This window comes from Canis lupus, chromosome 31 (genome assembly GCF_048164855.1).
Source record: "Canis lupus baileyi chromosome 31, mCanLup2.hap1, whole genome shotgun sequence".
Taxonomy (NCBI): domain Eukaryota; kingdom Metazoa; phylum Chordata; class Mammalia; order Carnivora; family Canidae; genus Canis; species Canis lupus.
Window position 1 is genome coordinate 36,405,848 of NC_132868.1, and position 18,265 is coordinate 36,424,112.

The 18,265-nt window shown below is 36.0% G+C and overlaps 1 protein-coding gene across 3 annotated transcripts in view; it reads left to right on the top strand.

Moving 5' to 3' along the window:
* The window catches only part of PRKCI (protein kinase C iota), a 74,223-nt gene that overhangs the window by 16,744 nt on the left and 39,214 nt on the right, over positions 1-18,265 (top strand). For all 3 annotated transcript variants that reach the window (XM_072808043.1, XM_072808042.1, XM_072808044.1), the window contains exons 2-3: positions 1,787-1,908; positions 17,741-17,830. In XM_072808043.1, coding sequence (XP_072664144.1) covers positions 1,787-1,908; positions 17,741-17,830 — 212 coding nt within the window. The remainder of the gene's footprint in view (positions 1-1,786; positions 1,909-17,740; positions 17,831-18,265) is intronic.

An 18,265-nucleotide genomic window follows, 5' to 3' on the forward strand; every position in this document is an offset into this window, starting at 1 on the left:
GATTCGATCTCGGGTCTCCAGGATCGCGCCCTGGGCCAAAGGCAGGCGCCAAACCGCTGCACCACCCAGGGATCCCCCCACTCTGTGTTCTGTGTTCTAGCTACCCATGTGTGTTCCCAGTTCCTTTTTTCCTTTAGTGAACATTTTTCAAATATCCATTCTGTGCTAGGCACTGTGTTGGCCACTGGGAATATAATGGACAAAACAAAATCCCTACTTTTTCACCAAACTTACATTCTAGCTGGGGTAGGTTGTAAACTCTAAACATTGGTTTACCTTTTCAAGTAGTAGTAGAAGTTGCCCAGAGAGATAGCCTGGCTCTTATAGACCCTGCTAGGGATTTTGGATTTTATTCTGCATGAGAAAGGCATTTGAAGAGTTTAAAACAGGAAGTACATGAACTACATTAACTTTGTAAAACTGTTGAACAGGCTGACACTAAGTGATCGCTCTATAAGTTTGTTAAATCAGAGTCATTCAGTCTATCTGACTTATATTTGAAAGGGTACTGTGGCTGGTTACTGGGCAGAGATTCGATCGTAGGAAACTTTCTCCTGGCTTCTTGGAGGAAACTCCAGGCATCTGCTCTAAAACATTTGTTGCAATTTTAAGTTATATAATAAGTAGCTGCTAGGTAGTTTTATTTGAATACTGTCGCTTATCTAACACTTAAGACAAACATAAATACATATTTATGTCTATTCCTATGTTTTTTGAGTATCTAAAATAATTAGTCATATATTAAAACCAATTTTGGGGATCCCTGGGTGGCGCAGCGGTTTAGCGCCTGCCTTTGGCCCAGGGCGCGATCCTGGAGATCCGGGATCGAATCCCGCGTCGGGCTCCCGGTGCATGGAACCTGCTTCTCCCTCTGCCTGTGTCTCTGCCTCTCTCTCTCTCACTGTGTGCCTATCATAAATAAATAAAAATTAAAAAAAAAAATAAAATAAAACCAATTTTGGCAAATGGGAATTCTTCGGGAAAAATGAAGGTGTGAGGTCTAAAAATCATACCATACAAAGAATGGATGGCAGTGTCATGGGTGGTTAATCTATGTGAGAGCTGAGGAAGAGGACATGACACATGTTTGTCAAATAATTGAAGAGCCATCTCTTTGATGAAAGGTAGACTTCTTAGGGAGGGGAGATCTGGACCAGTGATTGGAACAGATTTCAGTTAAATGTAATGTAGAAGCTTATCAATAACTGAGCTATTCATCTGTGGGGTGCGGTGCTTCACAAAAGTGTGTGCTTCTGAAAACTGATATTAAAGCAAAAGTGGGACAACCATCAGAGCAGTTAGGGTGGGCTTCCTGAATGAGGAGGGAGATCGAATTAAAGTTTCTCACAAATCCACTATATTAATTTTTTAATTTAAATTCAATTTAGTTAACATTCCACTATTTTTATTTTTAAACATTATTAATACGGATTTTTAAAAATCTTTACAGAGATAGTTTACTGGAAGCAATGCGTGTTGATGCACTCACAAAATGATGTTTTTTTTTTTTTTTAAAGATTTATTATTTATCCATTTATGATAGACAGAGAGAGAGAGGCAGAGACACAGGCAGAGGAATAAGCAGGCTCCATGCCGGGAGCCCGACGCGGGACTCGATCCCGGGACTCCAGGATCTTGCCCTGGGCCAGAGGCAGGCACCAAACTGCTGAGCCACCCAGAGATCCCCAAAATAACTGATGTTAATCAGATTGTCAGGCATTTGGTAGTTTGTGGAGGATTATTAGTTTCAGTGATCGTCAAACTTAAAACTCTTTTTCTTTTTCAGGGATATCATGATAACACATTTTGAACCTTCAATCTCCTTTGAGGGCCTTTGCAATGAAGTTCGAGATATGTGTTCTTTTGACAACGAACAGCTTTTCACCATGAAATGGATAGATGAGGAAGGTGAGTGATAAAGAGAGGGCTATGTAAGCATTTGATTTAAGATACTACTTTGTCATTTGTTTTTTAAAATATAAAGTCCTAATTAATTAAGACTATTAGGTATATTAGAAATTTGATGCTATTTTTATTTTGCTTCAGGTACTTGAAATAATACCAAAGAATACAATCTTTGTTTTGTCCTTTATACCCCAAAATAGAGTAAAATTAATGTGACTTTCTTTCACCATTAACATAAACATCTCATCAAATAGTGTTATATTTTACCTCAATTTTGAATTTGAATGTTGTTTTATATTTTAGAGATTACCCTCAATAATTTGGCAGTATTTTTTGCTGAATATTACTTCAGAGAAAATATTACAGAATAAAAGTAATTGTGACAACCATGATTTCAAAGGTGGTGGCAGAAACTCAATATCTTAATGACTTGGACTCAGAAAACATTTATTGAATATCTGTGTGCTGAAGATAGATATTTTCTATCCCCAAATTCATTGTCTCATAGGGAGATGGACATGTAAATAACAAATATGATAAGTTGAACATAAATGCATAGGGATCTTGGAATGCAAAAGAAGCATCATCTACATGTGCCTGAAGTATTTGTGACATTTGGACTAAAATAGTAACAAAGAGTAGAAGTTTTTGAAGTGGAAGAGGTGAGGGGAAAGCCATTTTTTGACGAAGAATAAGATAGAAAAAGGGCAGAGGTATGAAGAACATGGTGTTTGTGAAAGAGCAGTAATTTACTAAATTGAAGTGTGGGGAGTGGTGCGGTATGAACCGAGGTTAGACCCTTGCTCCTCAGAGTGTGGTCTGCAGAACTTTTAGAAAAGGCCCCAACACAGACTCCTGGATCTGAATCTACATTTTAACAGGAGCTCTAGGTGAGTTGCGTGAATATTAAACTTTGACAAGTTTTGGACTCAATCCTGGAAGGCTTTGCGAAAGACATGAGAATGAGACTTTATTTTACACGATGGAACGTCATTGAAGTATAGCTTAAAGATACCCTAAATATACTAGTTTTGTATTATGGGCTTCTACTGATTGTAATGGGAATGGAATTTCGTTTTAAGGAATGTCATTATAATATGTAGCTCAGTATTTGGGGCCATTTCTTTGTTTCCTGATATGAAGAGCCCTGGGAAGATATCCTAGATCCAAGCTATATGTAAACTCAACACTCATTTTACTTTTTAAAGACATTAAAAAAAAAGTTTTATTTGTGCAATCTCTCTACCCACTGTGGGGCTCAAACTCATGACCCCGAGATCAGGAGTCCCGTGCTCCTCCAACTGAGCCAGCCACGTGCCCCTTTAAAGACATTTTTAAGAAGTTTCTCTAAAGTAATCCATGTTCATTGTTTGGGAAAAAAAGTAGTACAAATGTTTTGAAATTTATTTTTTATTTTTATTTTTTATTTTTTAAAGATTTTATTTATTATTTATTCATGATAGACATAGAGAGAGAGAGAGGCAGAGAGACAGGCAGAAGGAGAAGCAGGCTCTATGCAGGGAGCCCGACGTGGGACTCGATCCTAGGACTCCAGGATTGCGCCCTGGGCCAAAGGCAGGTGCCAAACCGCTGCGCCACCCAGGGATCCCTGTTTTGAAATTTAAAGGCAGTCTTCTGTTTGCCCTTTCTCTTCTTTCCTTCCTCACCAATCCCAGGTGTAAGAGAGAAAATCACTGGTAACAACTTTGAGGTATTTTCTCTGGATACACAAACATTTTTGTTTCTGTACATTATTTATAAGCACACTTTTTTATACAAAAAGAATTAAATCATACAAACCGTTAAGTGATATTTTCCTTTTACATTGTGAATTAGACATTTTAAATTTTTTTCATTTCGGTGTGCATGAAATTATATCATTATATATATTTTTTAAGATTTGTTTTTTTAAAGTAATCTCTATACCCAACGTGGGGCTTGAACTCACAACCCCAAGATCGAGTCACATGCTCACCTACTGAGCCAGCCAGGCACCCCTATAGCATTACCTTTTTAGACGCTGTATAATATCCCACATTGTAAGTACTTCATGATTTATTTAATCCCTTATTGATGGATGTTTGGACTATTACCAGGGTTTTTTTTGTTTTGTTTTGTTTTTTGTTTTTTGCTACTATAAGCAATACATAACGAATATCTTAATATGTGATTTTGTGCTATTGTATGGGACTCTGTAGCAAGGTCATAGAATATTCACATCATAAAGTTTGATGACAATTTGTTGCCATAAAGCTAGTGACCATGTGCTATCAAAAAAGTTTAAACCAGTTTATGGCACAACTACATTGAATGAGAGCATCCATTTGTTCTTCCCCTCACCTGAGATATTATGAGCCTTAACATTTTTTGAAGTCCAGTAATGGAAATACTAGCTTGGTATTTTAAATTCTGTATTATTTAAGGATAAGACTATCTTTCTCTTCATCCACTTTTGATCACAAAGGTAGTTTAAATAATATTAATTCTAAATGATGTGGTTATCTCACAGTATATCTTCTGCCTGAAAATGAGACTATATAATTTAGCACAGTATATACAATATAATTAGCATCAGTAAGTTGATTCTTATCATGAACTAATGTTATTCTCATTTTTTAAAAGTAAGCTCTGTGCCTCATGTGGGACTTGAGCTCATGACCGCAAGATCAAGAGTCTCATGCTCTACCAAATGAGCCCGCCAGGCGCCCCAGTGTTATTCTCATTTTAATCCTGTCCTGATCATTTCATGCCATTTAGGATTTTCTTCAATCAATGGTTTTCTAACTAGTGCACATAGGGAATCATAGATAACACATTTTATTAAGAGAAATTTATTTAGAGATGAGCCATTAAAAAATGTTCTAGTACTCGGGGTGCCTGGGTGGCTCAGTCACTTAGTGTCCGACTCTTGATTTCAGCTCAGGTCATGATCTCAGTGCTGTGAGATCAAGCCCTGGGTTGGGCACAGAGCCTGCTTTTAAGATATTATGCTCAGCAAAATAAGTCAATTAAAGAAAGACAATCATCATATGATCTCACTCGCATGTGGAATTTAAGAATCAAAACAGGATTATAGGGGAAGAGGGGAAAAAATAAAACAAGACAAAATCAGAGAGGGAGACAAACCATACGAGACTTTTAATCATAGGAAACAAACCTGAGGGTCACTGGAGGGGAGGGGGCAGGGGGATCGGGTAACTGGGTGATGGGCATTAAGGAGGGCATGTGATGTAATAAGCACTGGGTTGTAGAAGACTGATGAATCACTGACCTCTACCTCTGAAACCAATAATACATTATATGTTAATTAATTGAATTTAAATTAAAAAAATAAAAGGTTCTTTCTCCCTCTCCTCCCTCATCTCTCTTTCTCTTTCTCTCCCCCGTCCCTCCCTCCCTCTCTCTCTCAAAAAAATAATAAGATAAATAAATAAAATAATTAGTTAATTTTATAGTACCCTATACCTTGTATTGTCTTTACCTGGGGAGTTCTGTTCCCAGATTGTTACATGGCTCTTTCCCGTCATTCAGGTACTCAGATGTCCTGTCCTCCAAGAAGCCTTTCACTCCTGTTCCCTTTGTATCTTGTTTATATGGTTGGATGTAAGCTCCATGAGAATGGAGATCTTGTCTTTGCTCTGGAGCTCCAGTGCAGTGTTTTGAGCAGTACTCAATAATAGTATGCTCAGAAAACATTTACGAATTCTAGAAAAAGCTGATAGGCCTTTTCACAGTATAGTTTTATGTTCATTATTGGAGATTTAAGCGTTGGGAGTTGTGATTTATTCTATTTTTTCTTAACATTATAGCATATTTTAATTAACAGAGTCATGTAGTAAATTAAATTAATTCTCTGGTGAAACAGTCTTATCCTTTTATAATGCAATTCAAAGTTGTCTCTAAATAGCTATTAAGTGTCCTAATTTTCTGGGGAAAATTGTGAGACTATAGCCTCATTCAACTAAAAGGTTAAACTTTCTATTAAAGTCTATTGATTCCCCTGTGATCCTTCTTACCCTCGTTAATTTTGATACGAGTCTCTTCTTAATTTTAGGCATACAGAGCCAATAGTAATTATTTTTAAGTTCCTTGCAATTATTTTTCAGTTGTAATTTTGTTACCTTTATTTTTAGCCATGTAGGCATTGGGGCATGCTTATCTAGAGAAAAAATTCTCTCTAGAATTTATGGAACACAGGATTATGATTTCTCTGGTTTATGAGCAACACTGTCTAGAAGCTAAGCTTTCAATTATGGGATTTTTAAAATATTAGAGCATATAATGATCATAAGCTTACTTCATTTCTTTAAGTAGATGTATGACGGCTGTTCTTTTTCCTTGTGTTCAAAACCAGTTTTACTGATTTGTTTTGATGTGTCTGTGGAGAAACTGGTTTGCTTAATTTAATTAAACATTTTAGGATGAATAGTAATTTTGTAACAATTATACCTCCCTTCTCAAGTGAGGAAAGAGTATGGGACAGAGAATGATAAATGACTTTTTAGTTCATCATATTTTAATTGTGACTGTTTTTCCATAAGGATATGCTTTTTTAAATATTTACAATCTAATATTAAGTATTTTCTAAATTTCTAATTTTATTAGTTTTTAATTTATTCCAAATCTGATTTAACTGTTTCTATTTTGTCATGTCTCTTTTATTAGAAACTAGCCTTTGGATATTTTATTTCTTAATTAAGTTATTTTATTAAGAGTAGTGCATGCTTTTTTTTTTTTAATATTTTATTTATTCATGAGAGATACAGAGAGAGAGAGAGAGACAGAGACAGAGACATAGGCAGAGGGAGAAGCAGGCTCCATGCAGGGAACCTGATGCGGGACCCGACCCCGGGACTCCAGGATCACACCCTGGACTGAAGGCAGGCACCAAATGTCTGAGCCACCTAGGGATCCCTAGTGCATGCTTTTTAACAAAAATATTGATTTGTTTGAAGGAAAAAATATCTCTGAGGATCCTCAGATTTCACCCAAATAGCTCCTATAAACAAATTGGTGATGTCTTTTTCTGTGAATATACAACTAGAAGGGATAGGGTAACTTTTTTTCTTTCTTACAAATAGCTGAACATTGTACAAGCTGTTATTTAACCTGCCTTTTAACTTAACATCTTGTGGATTATCTTTCCATAGCAATGTATGTAGATTTATATAATGTGGTTTATGTAATGTATATATACCATGGTGGTACCATAATAATTTATTTAACCAATTCTCCTTTGATAGATATTTAGATTATTTGTAGTGTATAAAAATATTAGGACAGAGAATATTTTTGTGTATCTTTTTGTATATTTTTGGGGCACCTGTATTGTTATTTATAGAGTAAATTCCCTGAAATGGGATGTGTCCTTGATAATAATAGGTGGTACCAAATTGACCTCCAAAAATATTGTACCTTTTGTTATACTTTTTACCAATGACATATATAAATTATTATTTTATTTACGCCTTATACAAGGTTATGTGTGGGGAGAAAGTAAGTGATTTGCAGAGAGTAGGAGAGGATTTTTGGATGTGATTCTTTAATTCATATCCTGTTGGCTTCAGTAGGTGAAATTCATGGAAATTTGAAACGCATGTAACCATTTTTTGACATAAAGAGTATGTTGGAGTGTTTCTGAATTCTACAAGGTTAAAATTCTTCCTCTTTGCATTATCAAATCTGATGCATTCACGGGAAAATTGTCAAGATGTAACAAAACCACATTTAGAATGGTAAGAAACATACTTATCGTATGTGAAGCTTTCCAAACATCTTTAATCTGATGTACTTTTAGCTGGTATATTAGGAACTGAAATAGCAAATTACTCTTTATACTTTTTCTCCCTCACGTAACACTGTATATTGACACTGGTAATCATGTCAGAAGAAACTGTGAGGAGAAAATTTTTTGACTGAATTAAGTGTCATGTCACTTATTTAGATAGCAGTATTATGGATCTAAACCTAAAAATTAGAAAAATGAAAATCAACATCAATAAAAATTCTACTCCTGGAGCGGATCTTATTTTGAACTGACATTTTCCTTTTACTTTGAGAACTTTTAAACATTTCCTGTAGTAGAGGTTTGTGTTTGATCACTTCTTCCCTCGTTTTCATATCTTTATTTCACCTTTAAAAAAAACAAAAAACAAAACAGCTTTATGGGACGCCTGGGTGGCTCAGTTTATTAAGCATCTGACTCTTGATAACAGCTCAGGTCCTGATCTCAGGGTCATGAGTTTAAGCTCCTGTGTTGGCTCCATGCTGGGTGTTGGAGCCTCCTTTAAAAAAAAAAGAAAAAGGAAAATAAATTTAAAAAGCTTTATTGAAATTAATTGACACACAATATATTGTACATATTAAAAGTGTGCAATTTGTTGAGTTTGGACACCCAGGAAACCATCATCACAAGTAAGATAGAGACCATATCCATTACGCCCAAGTGTTTCAGTGTGCTTTGCATTTCCTCATTCCTACCCCTCCATGCTAAACAACTACTAATTTGTTTTCTGTCATTATAGATTAGTTTGCATTTTCTAGAGTTTTATAGGTGTGGAATCATACAGTATGTACTCTGTGGGGAGGGAACTGGTCTGGCTTCTTTCACTCAGCAAAATCATTGATAACATGTGTTGTGTTCATTTCTTTTTATTGCTGAGTGGTATTCCTTTATGTGGATGTACCACAATTTGTTTATCTATTTCTCTGGTGATGGAAATGGAGGTTGTTTACAGTTTGGAGCTATCACAAATAAAAGCTCTATGGCAATGATGTATAAGTCTTTGTATAGATATATATTTTCTCATGGGCAAATACCTAGAAGTAGAATGGTTAGATCATATGGCAGGTATATATCCTTTTTTAAAAATAAAATAGGAAAAGAAATATTTGAAAAGGAGATAAGGTGGGGTACTACACCCTAGGTACATTCTTGGGCTGATGAGTTTTAGAAAGGAATTTATATGGAAGTTAAGGATATGGAATTTGATACCTTTTAAAAACTGTAAGTCTCCCAGGGGTAGAGCACCCCATGTAGAAGACAACTAGCTGACTTAGAGAAGTCCTCAAGCACTTCTTTTAGTTCTGGCCTCTGCCCCGACTCTGTGCTCCAGGCATTCTGTTGAGTAAACCCTGGGCTGCTGCCATTTATACAATAGGCCATGGAGATGCCTGAAAGGCAGAGGGATCAGACTGAGGCCCACTGGGAGAAATCCTTGGGGTGGTGGGGTGGAGATGAGTTGAGAGGTGAGACAAGAGAGGCTGTAAGAGCCTTATTTGGCACCGGGGATCCCAAACTCCCACCTTGTGCACTGCTCTGTCCCTGTTGGCATCCCCACCTCCAATTACATTGTCTTCCTTCCCTTGCTAAGAGGCAACTACTATCATGGGATAAGTTTAGAAGCCAAACTCTTTCTCACTCACATTCCTCCATCCCCAGGGAACCACTGCTCTGTTTTCTGTCATTATTCTATATATATAAATAACAAAATATAGTATTATGTGCTTTTAAATTCATATAAGTGGTATTAGCACATATTCTGAAACTTCCCTTTTTTCACTGGACATTATTGAGGTCTATTCATGTGCATAGAGAACTAGTGTACTTTTTTAAAATCTTTTTCTATTGTGGAAAAATATATATCTGACATAAAATTTTAATCTTTTTTAAGTGTATAATTTAGGGACATTAAGCATAGTCATGATTTTATGCAAATATCCCCCCTACCCTATTCCAGAATCTTTTCTTATCATCCCAGACTCTATGCTTATTAAATAATTAATCCCCTAATTGAATTTATTTATTTATTTTTAAGTATTTTATTTATTTATTCATAGACACACAGAGAGAGAGGCAGAGGGAGAAGCAGGCTCCACGCAGGGAGCCCGATGTGGGACTCAATCCCAGGTGTCCAGGATCACACCCCAGGCTGCAGGCGGTGCCAAACCGCTGCGCCACCGGGGCTGCCCCCCTAATTAAATTTAAATAAAAAAATAGTTCCCCCTTTCCCTTTCTCCAGCTCCTCCTCTTCACATGACTCTCTCATACTTTCTGTCTCTATGAATCTTTTTGTCCCTATGAATTTCTCAATGAAATGGATTTTCTGGCTTCTTGCTCTCTAGGTCACTTTTGATTTTGAAAGATAATTTTGCTGGGCAAATAATTCTAGGTTGGCAGGGTCTTTTTTGCATTCTATACACTGTCTTCTAGCTTTTGTTGTGTCTGATGCAAATCGGCAGTCAGTGACCTTTGTTCTCTATTTAATGTGTCTCTTTGGCTGCTTTTAAGATTTTTCTCTTTATTGTTGGAAAAATTTTGGCCATAATCACTTCAGAAATGTTTTTTCTGTCACCAGACCCCTCCTCTAGGGATTCCAATTACATGTATATTAGGCCTCTTGAGATGTCATAAAGCTCACTAATGCTCTGTTCATTTTTTTCCGGTCTTTTAATCTGTATTTCATTTTGGGTAGTTTTATTGCTATCTATTTAAATTCACTAGTCTTTCTTCTGGCATTAATCTATCTAGTATAGTTCAATTTGGGCCTTTTAAAGTATCTTCCATGTATACTGGACATGCCCAATTCTTTCAGCTTCTTGAGCACATTGGATATAATTATAATAACCTTTAATATCTGTTTCTACAAATTCTTTCATCTTTCAATTCAGCGTGAATTTCAATTGATTGATGTTTCTCCTGGTGTGGGTCATATTTTCCTGCTCTTTATGCCTGGGTATATTTTATTGAATCCTGGACATTGTGACATTGGTGTTATTGGGTGTTGGATATATTTTATTTGTATTTTTATAAATATTTCTGGGTTTTATTCAGGAATGCATTTAAATTACTTAAAAACAGCTGACCCGAGCAGCCCCGGTGGCTCAGTAGTTTAGCGCCGCCTTCAGCCCGGGGTTTGACCCTGGAGTCCCAGGATCGAGTCCTGCATCAGGCTCCCTGCATGGAGCCTGCTTCTCCCTCTGCCTGTGTCTCTGCCTCTTTCTCTCTGTGTGCCTCTCATGAATAAATAAATAAAATCTTTTTTAAAAAAAAAACAAAAAACAGTTGACCCTTTGTTATTTATTTCCAGTATTTTGAATCTTTTTTTTTTTTCACTTGTTTAGTGTAGGTTTTTTTTTGTGTGTTTTAGGTTAACAATTCCTATTACCTCATCATCTCCAGAAGAGGAAGTTGAGGATGGGCAGCTTGATAGGATAGCATATACTTCTGTAACCACTGATTCTTCCGTCCTAGAAAATAGGAAGCAAAAAGCCAGAAATCCATTACTATTGTGATTGGGCCTAATATTGAAAGGATGACCACTTAATAAAGATAGCATTCTTGGAAGATTTTTGCAAATCTGTATTTTAAGCAATGCAATTCCTCTTCAGAGTAGGGAGTGTAGGAACTTTCACAGATGCTGTGTAGTGTTCTGAATCCAGTATCCAGTGATGGGCTGGCAGTAGGAAGGTCTGGTGGGAACAGAGTGAGTCTGTAAATCTACAGCAGACTCCAGCATCAGGGAGAGGAGTGTGGTGATGCTATCTCAGGCAAATGTTAAAGGTTGCCATCTTTGGTTTTATGCTGTGTTGATTCTTTCAAGTGTGCGGCACTGAATTGAGTCATATGCTGAAATACCTAATATAACTAGTGTTATATATGTGTTTTAAGTTCTGTATCTTGTCAGATTATCTCATAAATAACTGAATCTTGCATATTTATCAAACACTTGAGGTCTAATGCCCTAATTTGGTTCATTCTTTTTATAGGTGAAAGAAAATGTACATGCATTGAAAAAAAGACTTGATCTGCTGGTTATAATATATACATTTTATTACTGTGAAATTCATTGATCTGAGCAGATCTCACTCTGGCTGTATGCCTGTTTCAGGATGTGAATTTGGACTTTAGTAATACAGTGGGCTTTGAGAAATAGCTTTTCCTCCTATCTTTGTTTCGTGATGACTCTTCATGGAATTTTTTACTTCTGAGTCATGTAGCCTGCTTTATCAGGCATTAAACAGTTGGCCCAAAAAGGTAATACTTGAACCACAGATATTCAGTCCAATAAAAACAAAATAGATTTGAATATCCACAATGTCAGTAATTAACTATTTTCACACTTCCTTGTGATTATTCAAAAGAGTCTCTAGTTTAATACTGAATGCAGGTACATTATCCAGTGTACTAGTCTGGCAAAAAGACAATATCTAGCAGAAGGGAAAGATTGATTATTTTTTAAAAAAAAAAAAGACGGTTATAATGTACCTTTAACAATAGTTAATTCCATTCAGGGCATTTAGTCAAAGCACAATAATAAAAGCCACATGTATAATGGACCAAGCATACTATGAGTCACTTTAAATATATGATCTTTAGTTTTCCCATCATCCTTACAATATAGGTAACAGCCCTCTGCAGAGAGAGATAAATATTTATATATACACATATAATATATATACATATGAATGACACATATGTTTCTCATTGTTTAAAAACAACCTGAGGTTAGTTTAAATGTATTTGCCAGCGTGGATTCAGTTTCCTCACCTAGAAAATTGGTATTGAAGTGTTAATTAATTTTCAGACTCAATCTACTTCTAGAATTCTTTTTTTTTTATGATAGTCACACACACACACACACACACACACACACACACACACAGAGAGGCAGAGACACAGGTAGAGGGAGAAGCAGGCTCCATGCACCGGGAGCCCGACGAATTCGATCCCGGGTCTCCAGGATCGCGCCCTGGGCCAAAGGCAGGCGCCAAACCGCTGCGCCACCCAGGGATCCCCTACTTCTAGAATTCTTTGAATATTTCATTATTTAGAATTAATTTAGTCAACTGGCTTGTTTGTCTAACTGAAAGAATAATTTACACTTACTGATGTGTGAAATTTTCATTATTTTTGTTGCTTTTTTATTTTTATACTTAAATCTGTAGAAACAAACGTTTTTTTAACCTATGTCAAAAATGATATATAATTATATTGGCTTTCACTTTCATAAATGTGGCAAAATGGGAGAAATTTGAGTAACTGAGAAAGTGAGTCTATGAATGAGTGAATTTATTTCTTTGAGGCAAACTAAGACAGGCCTTGCTTTTGGACTAGAATGTTACTTTGTTATCAGAGTCACTTTTATAAAAGTGCTGCAGTAAACAGTTTTTCTAAAACAGCTTCATTGAGATACAGTTTATCATTTAAAGTGGTTTTTAGGATATTCAGAGTTGTACAACCCATCACCGCAATTTAAAAAACCTTTCATCACCCCAAAAATAAATCCCATGCTTATTAAAATTCACTACCTAATTCCTCGTAAGCTCTTTATCCCCCACAGCTCTTACGCCTAGGTAAAGCTCTTAGGCCTAGGTAACCACTAGTCTACTTCATGTTTCTATAGATTTGCTTAATCTAGATGTGTCATTGCAATATTTGTTCAATTGACGGACATTTGGGTTATTTCCACTTTTTGGCTGTTAAGAGTAGTACTGCTATGAACATTTGGTTACAACTTTCTGTGCAACCATATGTTTTCATTTCTCTTGGATATATACTTGGGAGTAGAATTGCTGGGTCATATGGTAACTATGTTTAATCTTTTGAGGAACTGCTAGACTGCTAAAGTGGAGGCACCATTTTACAAACGTATATGGGGATTGATTCCAGTTTCTCTACATCCTCACCAATACTTGTTACTTAACATCAGTGTATTGAGTGTTGATCCAAAAGCTGTTTATCTCTGTAAGCTGGTTGAAACATTTGACCTCAGTATTTTTCATCTAGCATCTTTTAAGATACCAGTAGTACTGAGTTATAAAGTGGGTATATGAGAGAGCCAGTCTTTTTTTATGTAGATTATACTCAGTCTGAAAGTATATTGGAAGAAAAGATTTCATCCATAATAACAACACACAGTTTTTTAAAAATCTAGGATTGCTATTTCTAATATAATTAGGTCAAAAAGAAATTGATGAAAAATCTACTTAAAGAAGTGTAGATAGCTAATTCCTAAATGGAAAAAAAAAACCCTCAAAAATTACTAATAATTAAAAAACCAAAGATTTAAAAATAAGACATTTTCACCTATCAGATTAGGAGATATTTAAAATTTAATAATTACTGGGATCCCTGGGTGGCTCAATGGTTGAGGGTCTGCCTTTGACTCAGGTCATGATCCTGGGGTCCTTGGATCAAGTCCCACATCAGGCTCCTTGCATGGACCCTGCTTCTCCCTCTGCCTGTGTCTCTGCCTCTCTCTCTCTCTCTGTGTCTCTCATGAATGAATGAATAAAATCTTAAAAAAAAAATTAATAATTACAGAGAATTAGGAAAGATACACGGTTGGTTGTGTATATAATAACCTTTTGGAGTTCCTGTCATTCTAAAATTTGGAATAACTCAAAATTTTTAATGAGGACACTTTCTTTTATTTTTTAAGATTATTATATATATAAAGAGAGAAGGAGCAGAAACAGGGAGGGGGCAGAGTGAGAGGGAGAAGAATAGAGAATTTCAGACTCCATGCGGAGTGTGGAGCCCAACGCATGGCTGGATTTCATAGCCCTGAGATCATGACTTGAGCTGAAAACAAGAGTGGGACACTTAACCAGCTGAGCCACCCAGGCGCCCCAAATGGGCACCTTTAATCCATCGCACTTTTAGGAAATTATCAGAAATTATTCAAACATACAAACACTTCAGTTCAGAAATATTTGCTATATTATTCTCTAATAAAAAAGACTGAAGTGCTGATACATACTACAGCATGGATTGAAAACAACTTGAAAACATGCTCAGGGAAAAAAGACAAACATGAAAACTACATATTGTATGATTCCATTTATATGAAATGTACAGAAAAGGCAAATCTGTAGATACTGAAAATAGATTAGTGGTTGCCTAGGTCTGGCAGTAGGAGGAGAGGTTGGGGGGAAATGGGGAGTGATCATTATGGGCAAGGGGCTTTTTTGAGGAGGAGATCATCAAAATGTTCTAAAATTGATTATATTGATAATTGACAACTCTGAACATACTGACAACCATTGTACACTTCAAATGGGTAAACTGAATGCTATGTGAATTATACCTCAATAAAGCTATTATTAAAAATTAGGTTATCTTTAGGCTTTTAATAAAATGTGAAATATTAGCTCCTTAGGTAAGGCTGTTCCAAAGAGGTGGCATTTGTCCTGGGTCTTGTAAAGATTCAGAGAATTTCAAGATTCAACTTGAAAAATAATAGTAAGATGCTTGTTCCATAACAAATCATCTCAAAGCACAATAGCTTTAAAAAAACCCACCACTTTATAATCTCTCACACATCTATAAGTTGACTAGCTCTGCTGGTCTCATGAGAAACCTCATGCAGTGGCAATCAGAGGGCAACTGGGCCTGGAGTCCATGTGGAGGCTCACCTGGGATGCTGGTATAGTCGGTTTTTTCTGCCTCTTTATATAGTCTCATCACAAGGAAGTGGTATTTCATTGATTTTCATTTTCTTAATGATTAGTGATGTTGAGCAGCTTTTCCTGTGCTTATTGACCATTTGTATATCTTTTGAGAACTGTTAATTTTTTTTCTTGCCTGTGCCTGTGGTGTCAGATCCAATAAATCATTGCCAAATCCAGTGTCATGAAGCTTTCTCCCCAATGTTTCTTCTAACAGTTTTATAACTCTTACAGTTAAGTCTTTGATCCATTTTGAGTTAATTTTTGTTTACTGTGTAAGATTAAAGTTCAACTTTATTCTTATGCGTATGGTTATGTTTGGATATTTTATAGTGAATTTTTGTTAGTTTTTATAGGTTTATGATGGTATTGTGATTATATTAAGGAATTTTAATCGAGAGTTACAGGGATTTGTTCAGAATGATACAGTAGAAGGGAATAAGTGTAGGGGGAAGCCAGATTTGGCAATATGTTTGAAAATTTCCAAAATGAGGGGCACTTGGGTGGCTTAGTTGATTAAGTGACTCTTGATATCAGCTGAGGTCTTGATGTCAGGGTCATGAGTTCAAGTCCTACGTTGGGCTCCATGTTGGGAGTGGAGCCTACTTTAAAAAAAAAAAAAGAAAAAGGAAATTTCCAGAATGAAAAGTTAAAAGGTAGTAAACCAGGAGAATGGTATTTAGAAACCTAGATGCATGTTGGTGGAGGGATGGGGTAACTGGGTGATGGGCATTAAGGAGGGCATGTTGATATAATAAGCATTGGGTGTTATATGCAACTGAGGAATTACTTGACCTTTACATCTGAAACTAATGATATGTTAACTATATGTTAACTAATTGAATTTAAATAAAATAAGTTAACAAAAAAGAAACCTAGATGCAGAGTTTCTATTAGATGCTATAGAGAGGTCAATTAGAATAAAGATAGAAAAGGAGCTTTTGATTTTACCAGCTCTTTCCATGACCTTGGATATAGCAGTTTTAGTAAAGTATGTGGACTCAAACTGGTTAGCAGAATTTTGAGATACTCCTGGAGGATAGGAACATGGAGAAAATGGGGGAGAGGGAGGTCACTCTTGATATTAAGAAGTTATTTCTAATAAATCTAAAAGATTATAAACCTATGATTTAAAAAGTACTAAAGTATGGTGTCAAAGATCAAAGGCCCTCCCCTTTTTTCTTGCCCTTCTTCTCACCCACCCCCTCCACTTTCAGTCTAGTTTGCTCTTGAGATGTGTGGCTACTGAATGAATGGAATGGCAACCTGAATGTGAGGGAGATTATTGAGAAGGAAACTCACACATGCCTTTGCCTGAGAAGAGCTAGTGGAAGGAAGGAAAAAATGGAAATGGAACTGAGGGGGGATATGGGATAAGGCCCAGAGAAGAGAAAAGGAAGAGATTCATTAAGGGATTCCCCAAGTTGGAGAAAGGTATAGAGGCATTCATTTCTTTGAGAGTGGAGGAAAGGAGATGGCTTCGTTTTTCTCTCTTGAATAACAGACATAGTTCTCTGCTGAGAATGATTGAGGTTTGGATCAGGTTGGTGGCATCTTGTGTGTGGTAACATTTGGTGTACCACAGGAATGAGCAAAAGCATTGCAGTGTGGAGGACCCAGCTCAGGCCCCAACTATGATCAAGATGACTTTTTCATTGAGGAATGCCATCTTAGGGGGAGATGTGCCATCTCATTGTTTGCCAGGGATGACTCAGTTCTTTGGCTGGTTGACTAGGGAGGTATTTTTCCCTTAGCCTTTCTGTGAGTAGGTTTACTAAAACTATCTATTCACATTTGGAAACAGCTCAAGTAGAGCTACTCTTCAGTCCAGAATACTTTAGTGGCTGTGCTTCCTTTCTGTGAGCCTCTTGGGTGAGGAAAGGTTCTCAGGTAAAGGAAAATTTTGACAAAATGATTACATGGAGACCTCTAACCAACCATATTGTGGCAGTGAAACCACTTTCACTTCCTCCTTTAAAGAGGTAAGTAACAGAAAGCTTGTCCCTGGCCATTAGTCATATTGTAGTAAGAATCCAAGTGTAGTCAGAGTAGATTCTGTTTGTTATACTTTGAATATATATGTTACTGAGAATTAAATTGTTTTTATATGTACCAAACTTGGTTTAAATGAACCTCATGTAATATTTTGTAGAAACCGTAAAGAAAGTTATGTTACCAACTTTAGAAAATAGAATTGTCTAAAGAAATATATTTGTCCTTCTCAAATACTTCTCTATGTGCATATATAATAGTTTTTCTCAAGATTTTATATAGTAGAAATGGTCTTTTCTCAAGATTTTATGTAATGAAAATTGTTTATTAAACATTACATTTTAGAAGATTTAAAAAGTGAGCTTTACTTTACTTTTTATATTTTTTTTAGGAGACCCGTGTACAGTATCATCTCAGTTGGAGTTAGAAGAAGCCTTTAGGCTTTATGAGCTGAATAAGGATTCTGAACTCTTAATTCATGGTAAAGGAGTAATCATTTCTTACTCTTCTAGAGCTATAATTTTCTTTCAAATAACCCTATATTCTTGATCATTTTAAAACATAATCCTGATGTCATTTTTTAAAATCTCTATCCGTCATTGCTTTGTAATTGTTCATATTCAGTAGTTTCTCAAATGCTAGAGAAAATAAAATCAATCATCTTAAAATCTTGGGAAATTTGTTATTTGGGAATGCCTTCATGGATATTAAACTGATTATCTCTCGTGTTTAGTAGTATTCTCCTAAATCATCACCCTACAGTTCTGTAATGTATGCAAATAATGATCTCCAAAGAGAAGGTATCCGAAATGTCCTTTCTTTTATATGAGGGCTAACAGTGAAACTATTTACATAATTAGATTAGTGTGTCAAACATCTGCAGGCCCATAAGCAGGATAGTGGTAGAGTAGAAGAG